The sequence below is a fragment of the Tamandua tetradactyla genome, chromosome 1 (assembly GCF_023851605.1).
Source record: "Tamandua tetradactyla isolate mTamTet1 chromosome 1, mTamTet1.pri, whole genome shotgun sequence".
NCBI classification, from domain to species: domain Eukaryota; kingdom Metazoa; phylum Chordata; class Mammalia; order Pilosa; family Myrmecophagidae; genus Tamandua; species Tamandua tetradactyla.
In genome coordinates this window covers 5094958-5112497 of record NC_135327.1, presented here as the reverse complement: position 1 = coordinate 5112497, position 17540 = coordinate 5094958, and the positions used below count along the sequence as shown (strand labels likewise).

The 17540-nt window shown below is 50.1% G+C and overlaps 1 protein-coding gene across 21 annotated transcripts in view; it reads right to left on the bottom strand.

The window, feature by feature from the left end:
* The window catches only part of ZMYND8 (zinc finger MYND-type containing 8), a 141582-nt gene that overhangs the window by 14101 nt on the left and 109941 nt on the right, over window positions 1–17540 (bottom strand). For 17 of the 21 annotated variants that reach the window (XM_077167651.1, XM_077167669.1, XM_077167680.1 and 14 more), the window contains 5 exons: window positions 16165–16317; window positions 13257–13766; window positions 8568–8933; window positions 7086–7276; window positions 834–914 (listed from right to left, as the gene is read on the bottom strand). In XM_077167651.1, the coding sequence (XP_077023766.1) occupies window positions 834–914; window positions 7086–7276; window positions 8568–8933; window positions 13257–13766; window positions 16165–16317 (1301 nt within the window). The remainder of the gene's footprint in view (window positions 1–833; window positions 915–7085; window positions 7277–8567; window positions 8934–13256; window positions 13767–16164; window positions 16318–17540) is intronic. The other 4 variants (XM_077167721.1, XM_077167731.1, XM_077167624.1 and 1 more) reach the window with 1 other exon arrangement.

Genomic DNA, 17540 nt, shown 5'->3' with positions numbered 1-17540 from the left:
GGCAGAGAGCAGCGGTAGAGAGATTTTTCAGGGACATCTTATTTCTCTTCCTATTTGCCGCTTCCAGCATAATCAATCATGAAGCGGGCCATGGCGGCAAGAAGATTCAAAGGGATTCATCGATCTCTCTCGGGGCTCCCTATGGGTCTCTTGGCTACCTCCCCGGAGAATTTCTCCTCTCTGCACGCACGGACCTCCTTGGTCAGTGGCTTTTCACAGGGTTCCCAATCTCCAACCTCAGTTGGCCTCGAGAAGTCCTGCCCTCTGCCACCTCTCTGCTGGGGGGCTGCAGGAATCTGCAGATACTGCCCTGTCCGCACACTCGCCCCACAGGTGAGCAACCTCCCACACCCTGGAGGGGATCAGCCAGGGGGGAAGCTCAGCGACACATATAAGCAAGTCGGGTCGCTGGTGGACATTTCAATATTCAAACTACTTTTTCCCTCAGCAATCACGTAATTGAGGAGACTCTGTACACTAATATTCTGATCATAAGACTCGCTTGTATAAAAAAAGCCCAAACTTAGGGACAAATTAAGGAGTTACTTGTACATGAAGCAGAAGGAATTGCTTTTAGTTCATCAGTGGGCTAACCCCACATCTAGTTTTGCCTCTTCTGTTAGGATTGCATTTATCACGTAAAACAGGGTGTGTTCCCCCCAGCCCCAGGCGACTGGCTGAATGCGCTGTCACCAGAAACCACAAGCAGGAGAGCCCGTGGGGAGGGGGTGAGCCAGGGCCTTGGAGGGACCCACAGAACAGCTCCGTCCTGGTGCTGTACAGGAACCCACAAACGCACTTTGCAGACAAGGAATGAACGTGTCAACTCTGACCTCAGCTATTGTGCTTCCAGTAGTGTTTTTAGAAAGATCATTATATATTTCTGTCATCGTTCCTTTAATTGCATCCATCATCTGAAAGACAGAAAAAGAAACAATTCAGGTGATCACGTCCACAAGGCTTTCCTACGTGGTTAGCACGTGAAGGCTCTGTAAAGCAAGGTTCTCTCTGCTGGACTAACGGGAGTAAGAAAGCAACCACAACCTTACTTTCTGTCGCTCCAGATTTGCCTATTCCTGACATTTCATATAAATGGAATCATAGATATGCAGTCTTTGGGAACCTGATTCTTTGTAGCATAACGTCTCCGAGGCTCACCCACGGGGCAGGACAGGGCAGCAGTCACTGCACTGTCACCTAACATTTCTCTGTAGTGCAGCTGGTTATCTGAATGCTGCTGGGCAAGGCAGCTCCCCTCCCACTGTCCTTTCCTTAAACTAAATGGCCCCTCACGACATCAGAGTCTATGAAATCAGCTCAGGCCCAGCAGCAGGCACCCAGATATTTGCCGAGCAAATGTGTGATCGGTTTAGTAGATGAATTTCTCCTCCACCTGCCATCTGACAGCTGACCCCTGAGAAAGAGGGCATGGGGCAAAGACTGACCGCCGAGGCTCACCTGTGTTTTCCAATTTGCTCCAATTCTATAAGAAGGTGGAATAAAGAGTGTCCTCTCATCTGAATCCTGAGATTTGTTCCTTCCTGTTAGCTCTTACCATGTGAACTCTCTGAGCCTCAATTTCCCAATTTAGAAAACCAGGATAAGAAAGGTGCTTCTCTCACAGTGTGTGGAAGTAATAAATGAAGAAAAAAAAAAAAAACACAAGAAGACCTTGGTTCTGTGCCTGATCCAGAGCAGGTAGTCATAAAGAAGTAACTGTTGTTATTTTTACAAAAGAAAACACTCATGTGAATACAAAACTGCCTGACTATAGCCACCATCCCCCCAAAGTAGTGACCCCAAATTCACCCCAAATTGGGAGTAGAAGGAATAAAATATCCATTGAGACGTGCGCTCCTGCCTGCTGCGGCACCACACAGGGAGGCTGCCAGCAAAAACAAGCTCAGCTTTATGCAGCTTGTGGGCAATCACTCTCATCCCACCGCACCAGCATTGTCAAAAGAAAAAATTAAAACTATTCCACTTTATAAGAAAAGTTCAGAAAGCCAATGAAATACAATGCATCACAGATGTAATGGTTACATTCCATTTCACAGAAATCACGAAGTTGTGGACTTCTACGCTCACTTCCAAATATAGCAAAGAACTCAACAGGAATAAAGAGCCTCTTCTGCCAAAACACACAAAGTTGAGTCTTTAACTCCCAGTCACCTCAAGAGACAGGAACAGCTCCAAAAAATGTTACCGTGCTCAATTAACTATAAAGAAAAATGTCTATCAAAAAGATCTTTCCTCAATATGTACCTTCAAGATGTCCAGTGAACTGCAGAGGACACACACTCAAATAGGAGCCACACTGTGCCATGTTTTAAGTAAACTGTCAAATGCCAGAGATCAAGAGAGGATTCTGAAAGCCCCAAGAGAGAAGCAGCATGTCACATACAAAGGAGCCTCTGTAAGATTTAGTGCCGGTTTCTCATCAGAAACCATGCAGGTAACAAGGTAACGGGATGACATATTTAAAGTGCTGAAAGCAAAAAATTCAACCAAGAATTCTACGTCTTGCAAAACTGCATTTCAAAAGTAAGGAAGGGATTAAGACATTACCAGAAAGCAAAAGCTGAGGAACTCACTGCCAGTGGACAGGCCCTACAAGAGATATTAGCGGGAGTTCTACAGGTGGCAAGGGGAGGACACTAGACAACTGACTGAACCCACATGGAAAAATAAACATCTCTGGTAAAGATAATGGCACAGATAAATATAATGACCAGTACTACTGCATTTTTTGTTTATAAATCAGCTTTTTACTTCCTACATAGGAATGAAACAGAAAATGTATAAAATGCAATGATAAATCAAGGGTTTGGGATTCACTATGTATAAATAGGTAATTTATGACAAGAACTATATAAAGCTGGGGGCTGGACAGGGTATAGGAGCACAGTTTGTGTACGCTATTGAATGTAAGTTGGTATCAAAGCAAATGAGACTGGTATAGATTAAGGATGTTAAATTTAAGCCTTATGGTAACCACAAAGAAAATATGACAGAAATGGGAACTCACAGGACCAGAAAGTAAAGCACAGGCTACCAGGAAGGGGGCAAAGGGGAGTGGGAGGCTCATGCAAAACAAGTGCAGGGTTTCTGTTAGAGGTGAAGGGGAAGTCAAAGAAACAGATGCTGGTGAGGGCACCGCACAGAATACATGTGATTAACCCCATGGAATGGTGTGCTGGGGAGGCTGGATGGGAAGATTTATGTTGATGTTTCCACAACTAGAAAGAAAAATGAAAGAGAGAAACCAAGGAGATAAAGACAATTAAATGCAATACTATCTAATACTTTTAGATAGTATTGATATCTTTTAGATCCTATCTAAAAGGCTAGATAGGATCTAAGAATAAAAGAGAAAAGGTTAAAAAGGACATTTATTGGGATATAAGAAAATATTAGAACATAGACTACGAGCTTCTTATCAATGTTAAATCACTGACCTTGATAACTGCACTTAAAGTGGTTCTACAAATGAACATCCTTGTTGTAGGAAAACATGGAAACATTATGTGCTCAAAGCAATATGTGCAACCTGCTCTCAAATGTCCAGAAGACAGACACAGTAATGCTGGCAAAATGTTAAAATTGGTGGCTATGGATATCCAGGGAAGTGGGAGTTCTCTATATGGGGTTTGTATTATTTTTGCAAGTGCCCTGTAAATTAAATAAAAAGTTAAAAAAAGAGGGTGATGGGCAAAAACAGCTGCAGGAACTGAGAGTGGCTCTGTGCAAGCCACTGCCCAACCCTGCCCGCATCTCCAGCCGTAAATGATCACCTGGGACCAGATTTGTGGGTGGCATGTGAGACAGCGCACATGGAAATAAAGATCCTTCTAGGAATAGCAGGTACCTCCTCAAGGCAGTACTGAAGAGATTACTCCCTTCTCGGTTCTCCTCCAACCCTGCAGACACGTGGGGAGCCCCGGCTGGGGCTGCTCTGCCCTCCCCACAGCCTTGACGAGGCTCCATATATCTGCTGAGGTTCAATGTCAACTTTAAGTATGCTGGCTCACTTTAAGTAAGAATATTACGCCAACACTAGCTCAGCAGGCCAGAGTGTAAAATGAAAATCTTGGGGGTAGCAACACATGACTGATGCTTGAATCCTTCACCCCCTGAAACTCAGGGGCTCCGGCAACTCATGTGCGTTCTCCAAAGGGAGAACAGAGAGAGAAAATTAGAACCAAAGTCACCCCAAGACACAGGCTCTGGCCCTCTCTTTAGCCACTCTGCATGGGTTTCCCAGGGCCACTGCCAATCAGCATAAACGCGGTGGGGGAAACAACAGCAGTTTATTATCAGAAGTCCACAGTCGCGTGTGGGCCAGCCAAGCTCCCTCCAAAGTCTCCAGGGGAGGGGCCTTCCTGCCAGCTCCTGGGGGCCGCAGGCGGTTCCTGGCATGGGGCAGCCTCGCCCCAATCTCCGCCCCACGGTGGGCTTCCCATGTGTGTCCTCGGATGTTGGGTTTAGGACCCGCCCTGTCCAACGATGAGCCTCAGCCTTCGTCTCGAGACCTTTACCTTAACCACATCTCCAAAGATTCTTTCGCTAAGTGAAGTCACATTCTGAGGTCCCAGGTGGACATATCTTTTGGACTCAGACACTCAACTGACAATGAAGTGGGTTGCTTGAAAAAGCCACAAACAAGAAGACTCCGTTCGTGTGCCCTGAGCCTCCGGGAACAGCAGGCAGGGTCTGAATCCACACCGCAGCCCCGAGCCCAGAGCAGCGGGCAGTCTTCCTGGGTGGGTCAGGACCTCCCCTGCTCACCATACTCGAAACACTGCACCTCTCCTTCTGTTACCCAGTCAGGTTTATTCCTTCCTCCTGCCTCTGCATCTGCTGTTCCCTCTGCCAAGAATGTGGCTTCCACATCTCTACAGCTCACAGTTAGGAGCACAGTCGCCAGAGCCTGGCTGCCACCATTCTCATCCCAGCTCAGCCACTTGCAGGCTGTGTGACCCTGGACAAGTTACGTAACCCACTGTGCCTTGGCGTCCCCATGCATAAAACAGAACCTACCTCACTTACTTGTCACAAAGACCCTATCACACACAAACGCTGAAGCGCGCCTGGCCTGGGGTAGACACTATGCAAACCAGCTGTTACAGTGCTGTTATCACCTCACCTACCCAGGTCGACCCTCGAGGGCTCCACACCTCCCGAATTCACGCCTCATGTGAGCCCCTCCCTGTGGGTGTAGGCTGGCCTGTCGACTGCTTCTAACTAGCAGGGTGCGGCAAAGGTGACGGACGTCACTTCCTTACTTAGGCTCCGTCAGCTGCTGTGTCAGGAAGGCCTCCTCCAGCCAACGCCAGCGAGGACTCGAGCCCCTGAGAATTCCGCCAACACCCTCTGAGTGAGTTCGGGAGTGGAGCCGTCCTCAGGTGAGGCGAGACCCAGCCACAAGCCCACAGCCTGACGGACGCAGCTTCACAAGGAGCTGGGAGGCGACCCAGCCAAGCTGGGCTGCTGACCCTCCAAAACCGAAGTGCCAGGTATGTGCTGTTTTAAGCCACTAAGCCTTGTGCTCACTTGTTTGCAGCAAGAGATAATAATACACCCGGACAGCAGGAAGAAAAATGAGCAACAAGAACTATTTTGTAAAAATAACATATATACTTCTTTCCCCAAGGTTCTAGCTTTAACTCAAGGTAATATTACATCTCCTGATAGTGAGACCTTAAGAACCCTAAAAACTACCTATTCTCACCCATTCTCTCTATAAACTCTCATAACTAGCTAGTAACTGATTAGTAATTCAATTAGTAATTGAGTAAATTATCACCTTAGCAATTTACTAATCACTTTGTAAATCATTACTTCTTAATTATTAATAATTAAGTAATAAGCCCGAAGAAGAGAGTCTAGGCAACATCTTCATCCGACTGCTAGTTACTAAGCACCTACTGTGTGCCAGGCACTGGTCTAGGCCCTGGGGATTCAGCAGTGAGCGAAGCAGATGGATGCCTGCGGCCATGGAGCTGGCGTCCTGTCACCACTCCACACACCCTCAGCCGATGTGAGGAGGACGCACGTTTTACTGGCAGTGCCAACTCCACCATGAGCATAAAAGCACCTGGTAAGTAAGGGCAACGCCGCCTGCAGCAAATGAGAAACAGCTGCCCCCAACTTCTAACACAGCAGGCAACCCTGCCCCCTACACCACTCAACAAGGAATCGACCCAGAGGGTGGCGAGGGGAGGAGAAGCCTCGAGCCCCAGGACCCCTGGTGGTTCCAGGACGAATCAATGTGTGGGCACCTCCTCTGCCAAGTTTGTCCTTTAAACCCCTGCCACTTCCCTTCCACGTGGCCCAATGGCAAACCTACCCTTTGTTCTGCTAATAATCCAAGAGACAGCAGCAGTTCCCGCCAACACTCAAGGTAAACCTGCTCCTAACGGATGGGTACTTTCCCTTATATGTCATTTTCATCTTTTCAACTGACTTGAAACCTAAGACCTCTCGGAGCAAGATTCAGTCCTACTGCATCGTCTGCTTAAATGAAATTTGAGACCCAAATAAGAGTATCCTGTATTGGAGAAGCTATATAAGAACAGCTCTTCCCTCCGTACTGGGTTGAAGAGTCCCCCGTCCCTAACTCATGTCCAACCAGAATCCGTGAACGCGGCCTTATCTGGAAAGCCCCGGCATCCAGCTAAGATGAGATCACATTAGATGAGGGCGAGCCTAGGTGTCTGGTGTCCTTATAAAAGGGGAAAATTTGGACACCAGCACACTGGGCAGAATGTCATGTGGAGACGGGGTAAAGAATGGAGTGAAATGTCCACAAGCCAAGGGATGCAGGCAACCCTCAGAAGCGAGAGAGAACCAAGAACCTGCCTCCTGCAGAGACCCAGAAGGAGCTGGCACTGCTGAAACCCTGGACTTCGGTCTTCTGGCTTCCACAACCGCGAGGAAACAAATGCGCCGTTTCAGGCGACTGAGTTTGTGGTCACCTGTGACAGCAGCCCTAGGAGACTGACCCAGCCCTGCCACCCGTGAAGCTGTGACCCTTTCACCGCAGCCAGGACAGCCGGCCCCACGCGCCACTCCCGCCCACTCACTTTGCTCGTGTACTTGGCGATGTCCGCGGCGACATCGGCCGAGGCGGTGGCGATGGGCAGGTCCGCGCTGACCGAAGACGCAAGGGTACTCGTAGACCCCGAGCTGGTGGCCAGGGGCGAGGACTGCGTGCTGGTGACCAGGGTGATGGTGGACGCGGACGGGCTCTGGGTGATTTCCTTCTGCTGGACGGCTGGGAGAGCAAAAGGCTTCCAGTCACCCCCACTACCCCCGAAAACCCCGGCCCAGCACAGCACTGCGGGGAGGGGTGAGGCCTCTTGGGACATGCCCTGCACACTTTTCTACTTGGCATCCTGCAAACTGAGAACAGCCTTTCTTCTCGCCAGCACCGAGCATCCATCACGGAAGGCTCAGGATGCTGACGAGGGGAAGACAGAAGGCTGGAACTGGGTGACCCAATCTTAAATATTCTGAATTCACCAACCCCTTAAATGGCAAGGTCGATCCAATTTTGCCTCTCAGTCTTTCAAAGACTCTCCCCTACCACCAGGCCTTAGAAGGGTTTTGTGGAGCCCAACCCAAGATCTGGCTTCCTTTCCAGAGTTTTGACAGCTCAGGTGCACATCTAGGCAAGAGCTTCAGCCAAGGTGCTCAACCTCCAAGTATCGGGGTGCAAGGTCCCCCCCTGGAGTGAGACCTGTATCAGTGCTCACAAACACCGGGCCTCACCTCGGCTACCACGGAGCCTCTGCACAGCTGGTGGGAGCTGAGTCTGCAGCTTCAGCAACGGCTGCCTGATGCTGGCTCCTATTCTGTGTGTGACTAACCCCTGGCCAAAGTGACCCTCTGTTACCACCTTTTCACACTGTGCTTTTTCCAAAACAATGCCGCGAAGTTCAGGCATGTGCACAGGGAGCTTACACAAAGGTGCTTGTTGCAGCCTGGCACATATAAAAGTGGAACGACTTCAAAGGCTCATCCAGAGGGGACGCTCAGGGCAACTATGGAATGGTGTGCAGCAGTCCAAAAGAATAAGCTATACGTACTAACATGGACAGACCTCCAAAACATGCTGATGAGTGGGGAAAAAGCAGATATGGTACCATTTTCATGTTTGAAAAAAAGAAAAAAGAAAATCAATGTTTTCACCGGCCATATATATGTAAATATATATGCATACATGCATAGAAAAGAGAGCTGTGTAAAGAATAAAATAAACTGATCACAGTGGCCTCTGAAGAAGTGAGGAGAATGAAATGGAAGGGCAATCAAGATGACATACTTTGCCCCTTTATAAGGAGCCTATGCATGCATTTCTTACAAAATAAAAAAAAAAATTAAAAAGCAAATTGCAACACAGTTTAAGGAAAAAAAAAATTTAGGCCAAATGGAACGCATAAGCTTTGCAGGCTGCAATGCCCAAGAAACGAACGGGAACTGAAAAAACAAAAGGACGTTTTTCTCCTGTCGATGTGGCAAAAAGGGACCGGGCGCCACGGAGGACGGAAGGAGAGGCTTGGTACCTTTCACAGCCTGTCTGGTCTGATATCTCGTCCCCTGGGAAGACTGAGGCGGCTGCTGCTGCTGCTGCTGCTGCTGCTGGCGCTGCATCTTCTGCATGTGCCACTTTTGGGAGGACGTTTGAAACTTACTTGATGAGTTCCACACGACCCGCTGCACGGCCGGGGCAGTCTCCTTCGGTAAGAGCGGCCTCTGCTTTTTCACCGGGCTTCCCGTGGCGGCGGCGGCCGGAGCTGTGACGGTGGACGCTGTGCTGGTGGTGGCCGTGACCCCGGCCGTGGGAGTTTGGGAAGAAGAGCGGGTGAGGACCGGCGTTGCAGGGCGAGACTGGCCGCCTGCCGTGGTGGACGGTGGAGCTTTTCCTACAACTAAGGCCAATGCGCCAAAAACAAAGAAAAGACAAAGAAAGCGGGGTTGACTTGGGTTGGACCACATGGCCAGAGTGTTCTGGGTGAAACCAGCAAGCCTGGGAAGGCTGCGCTAATCCACCGCTCTGATGACACCCGCGATGGGGAGCTCGGGCTCACCGCCAAGTTCCAGGCCACATCTGCAGATCTCCCACCTCCAAGAGGTCTGGCCTCCTTCACTGGGCACTTCCCTACGCCCGAGGCACAGGTCGAGACCTCAGGGAGGGGACAGGGACGAGATGAACAAGGCCAGCCCCTGCCCTCAGGAGCCCATGCAGTGGACAAACTGGGACGTGCAGAATTGCGGCAAGGGGCGTGTTCGAAAGGTCCCTGGGGAAGCCCCGACCCGGGTCAATCTGGAGATGAAGAGTGACCATTCGGCCAGGGTGTCTAGAGTGTGTGTGTCACAAAGAAGCGAAGGGTGAATCACCCAGAAAGAAAAGCATCCCCCTTCACTTCTCCCAATTCACTCAGGACAGAGCATGAAGGCAGCCCAGCCTTCACACCTGTCTCCTCTCTTCTCAACCAAGGGAGCTCAGGTCAGCCCAGAACCTTCACCTCCAGCCACAAAATGGCATGCATCTAGAGCTGAGCGGCACTGTTTTGTTTTCATTGGAATGATTCCTGCCACAGTCATCCATGCAGAGCAGCAATATGGGTTTCCTATTGAGTGGCGGTCCAGTTATAACATTTAGAGTTTCGTTCCCTTTTTTTAGGAGCGAGGCAACTATTAGAAATATCAGGTCAATAATTACATAAGCAGGACTTGGAAATGGCAAAAATAACGAATGTGACTAACAAGTACGAAAATCTGCTGCATGGCATGTGCCCTCTTGAAGGGGCTGGGCTGTGAAGGGTGGGTACAGTTTCAACAGGCAGAGTGGGAACTGGGTGGGGGTGGGGGTGGCGTGCAGACCAGCAGAGATAGGCTGAGGAACAAGGACGGCGTGGGGACTGATGAAGAGTGGCTGGAAAGCAGGCTCGATCCACAAGCATTGAGTGGCCGAGAAGGGGTGAGCATGGGAGTGCCTGTTCGTTAAAGGGGGGCCCCAAGGGGCGGGTGGTTATCACTGCTGAGATCCACCCCCAGACCGGATGCACAGGGACCTCGGGTGCACGCCAGCACCCTGCTCTTGGAGGTGGCACCCTGACACCAAACTCTTTGATAAGGCTCATGCCTGTCAACGGTTTTTAGAGCTCTGTCACCAGAAAAGACATGAGCGGGACCATTCCAGGGAAAGGCTAATGGATCTAGGAAGCCAAGGAGAGAGGAAGGGAAGAGAAGGACTGATTGTTCTGATTCCGGAGCTAAAAGGTTTTCTCGGTGGCTGGCTCTGGCTCTGGAGAATAGAGCTCAGCCAAGCTCACGGCAGAGAGTATGGAAAATGGGAGGGGAACTGATCTTTTCTGGGGCTCCATATCCAGCACAATACAACGGAATCCCCAGTGGGATTTCTAACCTGTGGACGCACCTTCCAAACCACCTCCTTCTCTGCCAGGTGGCAAAAAAGCACATTATTTGGTGGTGGTGAATTAATCAGCCTAGCCCCTCTGGGCAAAGGACGACCACATTATCTGACTATTGACTGGTGAAATCAAGCAGGCACTACTCTGCAGTGGGCATGGATGGCTCTCTTTCCAAATAAGAAACGGGGGTGGTGCAACCTGAAAAGATTCCAGGCTTCTTCTTTAGGGATACCATTTAGACATTATAATATTTTATTCTGATAGTTCACGGAGCAAAACAAGAAGCTACTTGGAAATGCCATTTGTCTTCGAAACTCAGCGCATGTCATCAATCACCACCAGCAAAAATAAAAGTCAATTTCTTAAAGGCTCTGCACCCCAGAAGCTGCCCCAACAAATTAACCTACTTATCCTAGAGTGCAGTGTCTTGTACAAAAAGGGACTACATTTTCAAGAAAAGAATTAGCATCCCCTTTGGAGAAAAATGGAAATTGCTGATGTTCGGGGGTAAACACATCAGAGGTCCCTTTGCTTCTGTTCTGGGATGACCTATAAAAGCTGTTTTACTAGCTGAGGTCTCATATTTGATGCATAAAGCGCATTCTTTGCTGAAGGTAGGTCAAAGGTCACCCTCTAAAATGCCCTTTGCTTAATAAATGTTAAGGGAAAGCACACCACAGAAAGGATGCACTTTTGCAGAGACTGACATAAAGTCAATTCTAAGACCAAAACCGCCATTAGGAAGTCTGGATGTTAAGACTCCCCTGCCCCCAGGAGGCGGCTCTAACTGAGCAGTGCTTTAGAATCAGACCTTCAGTTCAGCACACACTCAACTCTGAATCTCCTTCACAGGGGGCCCCTTCAGACATTAGGGCAAAGAAAAGCTCTGCTTTTTTAAGCAACTGGAACACTTCTTTGGTTATATTTTTTTGGGAGAAAGGAGAGTTCTTTTAAGGAACTGGGTTTCCCTTTTTGCTGTGACCGTTAGGAAGCTCAGAAGACAAAACGGAAGTGCAACTTTGTACCGGTATGCATATCTGCATACTAACTTCTGCCAGACACTTCTCACTTTCCTTTCACATTGATTTATTCATTTACATCTTGTTACGGATCCTAGCTCATCCTTTCTGGAAGAAGAAGGCGCATAAAATCAATCCATCAATTAAGCAAGAGATCTGCTCCAGAAGGAAAGGAACAATATAACTAAATCATTCATAGGAGCACTGCCATCTTCACCCAAATAAATCCTCACGGAATAAACACTAGTTCCATTGTTCTCAGTCACACTGGAAATATTCCCTCAAATCCTAACCCATGACAAAATCTGGTATTTCAGAGAGATGGGCTCAGGGCTGGGGTGATGGACTATTCTCCCTGCCCCCTGAATGCCTTCCTTCCCCACTCCATTCCCCTCTCAAAGGCATCGCATCCCCTATGGAGGAACTGTGGCAATTCTCTCTTCACACAGCTCAAGCACCAGGTCCAGCCAAGGCGGCCGGCGCAATTCCCGAGGCCCATCCCCAAACTGCGTTAGCTGCCAGCCCAAGGACAGACTTGACCCCAACTCAAGGGGTTTGGCTGAGAAGCACCTGCCCATGAGCGGTGAGGCAAAGTCAAAAACTGAAATGGCTATGGTAGGGCGGGCCACGGTGGCTCAGTGGCAGAGTTCTTGCCTGCCATGCCAGAGACCCGGGTTTGATTCCTGGTGCCTGCCCATGTTTCAGAAAAAAAAAAGGCTATGGCTTCCATCACCCACAAAGGGCACAGCCTCTCATGTGTCCGTAGGCAGTGCTTCTTGGGGCCCTCGGTTGATTATTCAATCAATACCTTGGGCATGCTGGAACCCCCTCCACCACCCACCATCCAGCCACCTGAAAAGCAAGTTTGCTACCCAGTCAACAGGAAGGATGCCTTTCAACTCATCCACGCGTTCCTTCTGAGGGCCTGGCCAGCAGGCCTGGGCTGCGTTAGCCTGGAGGCGGCCATGGCTGGCTCCAGAGTAGCTATGGCAGGACGGCTAAAACTCAGGCAGTGGCGCTTAACTGGGGAGACCTCACCATCCCCTAAAACCCCTCCTCTCCCCAGCAGACATCTGGCAATGTCTGGAGACATTTCTGATTGCCACATCTACCCATTAATGGCATCTAATGGGTAGAGAGCCGGGATGCTGCTAAACATCCTCTAATGCATATGACAGCCCCCTAAAGCAGAGAATTATCTGGCACTAAATGTCAACAGAGCTGAGGCCGAGAAACCCTAGACTCAGGTCAGCTAAATGCATGCCTGTTGGACCACCAACCCAGGACCCCACTGTGCAATGTCCCTGCAGTTTGCAGTGCCCCAGGAACAACTCGGCATTCCAATTCTGGAACTGCCTACCCAGATGATTTCATGTTCTCGTAAGGATATGCACGGTGAGATGCCTGGGCAGCAGGAGGGGAGGGCACAGATGCTGAAGTCCTAGAGACGTGAACTGAAGACTTAACAATTTGAGCCCCATCAAATATCTGAACATTGACAAACATTTTAGGGAACTGAGCATATTGGAAAAGAGGTTACTTAGGATAAAAATGACTTGACCTTCTACAGCAATTAACATTATCTAGAAGACTTACTTTTTTTAGGCTTAATATCTACCAGTTTGGGGCGCTGAGCAAGTAAAAGGCTGGGAGGCCCAGTGGCTGGGTTGGGTCCCGTCCAGTCATCAGCTGGGTGACCTTTACCACTCAGGGTTGTTAGACGGTCACGAAACTTAGGATAACACAAGCACAAACTTTAAACCAAATTTAAAAACCCGAAGCCAGTACAGTAACTTACCATCCTGCTTGGGAGACGGCTCTTTGGGTTCCTTCTTACTCTTCCGACCCTCCCGCCCCGAGTGATCTTCGCCTAAGTCTATGACCAGCTCACTCTCCGAATCGGAGTCCAGGCCCAAATGTACCGTAGGGGAATCCGCCTCATCTTTCCCCTTCAGTCTATCCTTTGTGGGATGAGGCGGAGGTTTTGCCTTCTCTGAAAAGTCCTTCTCGGGCTCCGGGCTGGCCTTTTCCTTGCCTGCGCCTGGATCCGCTTTCTCACTGGCCGGCGAGGTGCTTTTCGCCTCCTCTTTCATCTCCACTGGGTTTGTCGGTTTGGGTTTTTTTTTGACAGAGGGTGGCTCCTTGTCCATCCGAGTGCTCTCTTTGTCCTCTGCATCTTCCGGCTCGTTCTTAGACTTCTGCCCGTCGTCGCTGATGTACTCACTATCGCTACTGTCCGACTTCTCGGAATCCTCCGAGTCGCTGTGCTCCACGGCCGTGTAAACGTCTTCCGAGATTTCATTTATTCCTAAATTAAAAAAAAGAAAACCCAGCATGTGGGGCAGTCACAAAATACAGAGCAGGACCAAGACACAAACATTTTTCATGCCAAACACTGGAATGAGAAAACACATCTGGAAGTGCCTTACAGGGGTCAGGTGGAGCAGTAAGTGGGGAACTAAAGCTGCAACCAGGCTGATGAGCTCTGGCGTTAGGAGAGGGCTTCAGTCAATACCACTCAACGGAAGGTAGGGCATCTTTCAAAATAGATGTTGGACTTATGTAGAGGTAAGTCTTGGCAGCCTTGATTGAGAAGGCTGGAGGGGACCCCCAGAGAAGAGCTCCTAAAACTAATCATTGTATCTATCAGCAAACGGAGACCCAGAGACATAACTTGCCTCACAACACAGAGGCAAGGAGCAGAAGCCCGGCGCACCGCTCTGTGCTTTGCCCACCTGCTCCCGAATTGTGTAAGTACTTTCCCCCTTTACGCCTTGTGCCTACACCCCAAAGAGAAGAGACAAAGCCTTAAAGCAGGAGTTGCAAACCTACTGCCCACAAGCCATGTGCAGCCAGCAGAAACATTCTATTTGGGAAGCACTCATCTGGCACAAGGAGGTTTTGTTTTTTTTGTTTTTTGTTTTTTGCTTTTTAATTTGCTACTGGCTTTTTTATTTTGCTTTAGCTGTCTGCATTCACACATCAGGAAATTTCACGTGGAAATTGGGCTGGGGGACTTCTCCTGAAAGGGCAGATCTGGCCACACTGGGTCTCGGTCCTAAGAGGCAACACGGTGGCTGGAGCAGGGACGCTGCTGCGGGCACAGGCTCTGCAGGGGAGCCAGGGGCCAGGTCTCCCTCGCCCCCTGCACTGAGGCTGAGCAAAGCCCCAAGGCGCCCCACTGTGCTGCTTAGAATCGCTCAAAAGGAAAGTCCCATATTTCTACATCTCTATGGAAAGGGGAAAAAACAAAGGGCAGGTCCATGATACACACACAGAAGCAGGAAAAGCCTACTCCTAGCAATAGGTCCACTTTTGTTTTCTGCTCCCACTAATGCATTCAGTTAACTGCCCTGAGGCTGTAGGTAAATGTTACTTTATCTTCTAGAATTCCGATAATGGGAAAACCCAATCTTCTCTATGTACAGCTGTCATTCTCAAGCCACAGCCATGAGAAATCAAAATAAAAACCCAGATTCTGGGTCTTAACTAATGGTCACACCCAAAAAATGGCAGACACGACCACATATGCAACAGCAAAGGCTTTAAGCACCGGAATCCAAAGTACTTGAATTCAAATCCCGGCTCCTCTGCTTCTACTAGGTGTGTGGTCTGACTGGGTAACCTGCCCCCTCCGAGCCTCCATTTCTTCACCTGCACAATTGGAGGGATTATACACTCTGCCTCCCGGCCACAGTGTGCACAGCGCTTAGCACAGCACAGGACGCACAGGAAGTACTTGGTAAATGACAGTATCAGAGTTACTAACAATAATGGAGTTAGGCCAGCTGCATGGAAGGACCCAAGTAAGGTTGAAATGACTTCCTACTCCCATCCACACCACTAGAAGTCCTAACAAAGAGACAACCCAACAAGGGCTGCTCTTCTCCAGACAGCCCAGTGACCTTCACCACAGCTCCTTTCTCATTTGAAGGCCAGAAGAGCCGTCAACACCAGAAACACCACCAGAAGTGGCTCTCTTCTGAGGCCCAGCTGTCCCCACTTCTTTATAAATACCTTCTGGATTTACTGACTCATTCAACAGATATTCCATAGCATCCAGTACATGTATTAAGACTAAGAACACTGGAGAAGGCAAATGCTTGTGAGATTTGCTCTCGAGGGGCTCCCAGTTTAAACTGGGGTAATAAGTACCAAAGGAAATGAGCAGATGGAAGGGCAGTCAGGGAAGACTTCCTGGGGAAGGCCAGGGTGAAGCTTCAGCCTTATGAAGGGGCAGGATCCAGGTAGGCAGGCGAAGGCAGAGCACAGGGGAGAGGACGGGAGGCAACAGAGAGGGCAGCTGGAGGGTCTGTGTGTGGAGACGGCCCCAGTGTGGAGGGGACAGGGAGGTGTGGTGGACACGCCTGGACACGCTCGGTGCTGATTTCAGCCACTGGCAGAGCAGAGCCCAACGCCAAAGGACCTGCAGACTGTCCAGCCTTCTTAGCAACCTGCCTCTCAAGTTCTCGGTCCACCTCAACCCACAAATAAACTCTCAGTTCAAAACGCCCTTCTAACGATTCCATGAGCACATCTGAAATGGCCTGCCACTCGCAGAACTGTATTTCAGTTGAAGAAACAATTCAAGGTAAAAGCGGCTGTTACAGGGAGCCAGGATTCATTCCAACCCTTATTTGATCTGAGTATGCAACGGTATCCCTACAAAGAAATAATACCGAAAGCAAAGCCACCGGGAGACGCACCTAACTGTGCCTTGCAGCTCTCGATCGTCCTGTCGAGGTTGAGCTGGAACCTGCTGCGGATCTGCCGCTTGGGAGAGACGAGGGGCGCTGGGGCCGCCTGCTGCTGCACGGCCTCACTCAGCTCCTTCAAGTCCATCTCAGCTTTGCTCCGATCTGGAAGACACCACGACGTTCCGTCTCTGTGAGGCCAGGCCTGCGGGGGCTGCCCAACAATGCCCAGCCCTTGGCTTCCTCCTCGCAAGGCCAGGGCAACAGACACGACAGGACAGACACGGGGGGTGGGGGTGGGGGTGGGGAGGATGGGGGGCGAAACACGTCTTGTCACTTGTCCCAAGAATATCATCTGCTCAGTGAAAGGGGGTGACCTGAAGACGACTCTGGCCCAAACAAACCCCTGGCAGATTTTCTGAGACTCCCAATCATCTGGGATGCTTTCCATATGTGAAAAGCACACTCCCAGGCAGGCGGCTCGTTTGCGGACCGCGTCACTGGGCATCCTCGAAAGCTGAAGGCTACAGTAACATGCTCCATCTCAGCACCAGCAGATGCAGTGACACTGAGCCTGGCCAAAGTGTGCTTTTCACTCCAGGTCCACATTACAGAGGGCCTGTGTCTGTAAGAGCCATGGGGTCCCTCAGACAATCCTCTGATAACTGGGGGTACTGGCCCCCCATGTTCCACAGGGGCTTCATTTTTCACACTTAGCCTAGTCCAGGGCTCACACTGGAAGAGGACAGGAAGGCATCAGCTCCTCCAGCCAGGCTGCTAGGCTTTCCCTTGGCCAACAGCATCTACTTAAAGAACAGTGAAGGTGAGCTCTGGAGACTAAACCTGTGCCCAACAAATGCACTTTCCCAGGCGCGAGTCTGAGCCCTGTGCTAGTAATTCCCAAGCAGAGAGCTGACTGGACAGTGAGGACGGGGCGTCCCCACCCCTGCCATCCTCTCTGTGGAGTCCACTGGACCAGAGTCCAAAAGGGTCAGTGTGTCTGCATTTCTTGAATTCCTTTCCCACCCCCCCTGCTGCCTCCTCTAGTGCCCCAGAAACACAATGGGAAAAAGTTGAGGAAACTGCAGGGCAGCTGGGCTATCACCCAGCCTGCCGTAGCCTAGCACCCCCTCCGACACCCACGGCAGCACACGGGGCCGCTGCGCCATCCCAGCCGACCCCAGAAAACAGGTCAGAAAGCACATGGCATCAGGATCAAAGGACAAGGTGAGGAGCCACCCCCCATCCTGTTCCCACCCGCTGTGCACCAGCCCCTGGGCCTTGTCTCTTGCCCTCATCTCCCTGCTACCCCAGCACCCCCAAATCCAACCTCCATTCCCCAAAGCTGTTAAAGAGATCGCAGGATCTATTCTGAAAGCCAGACCGGA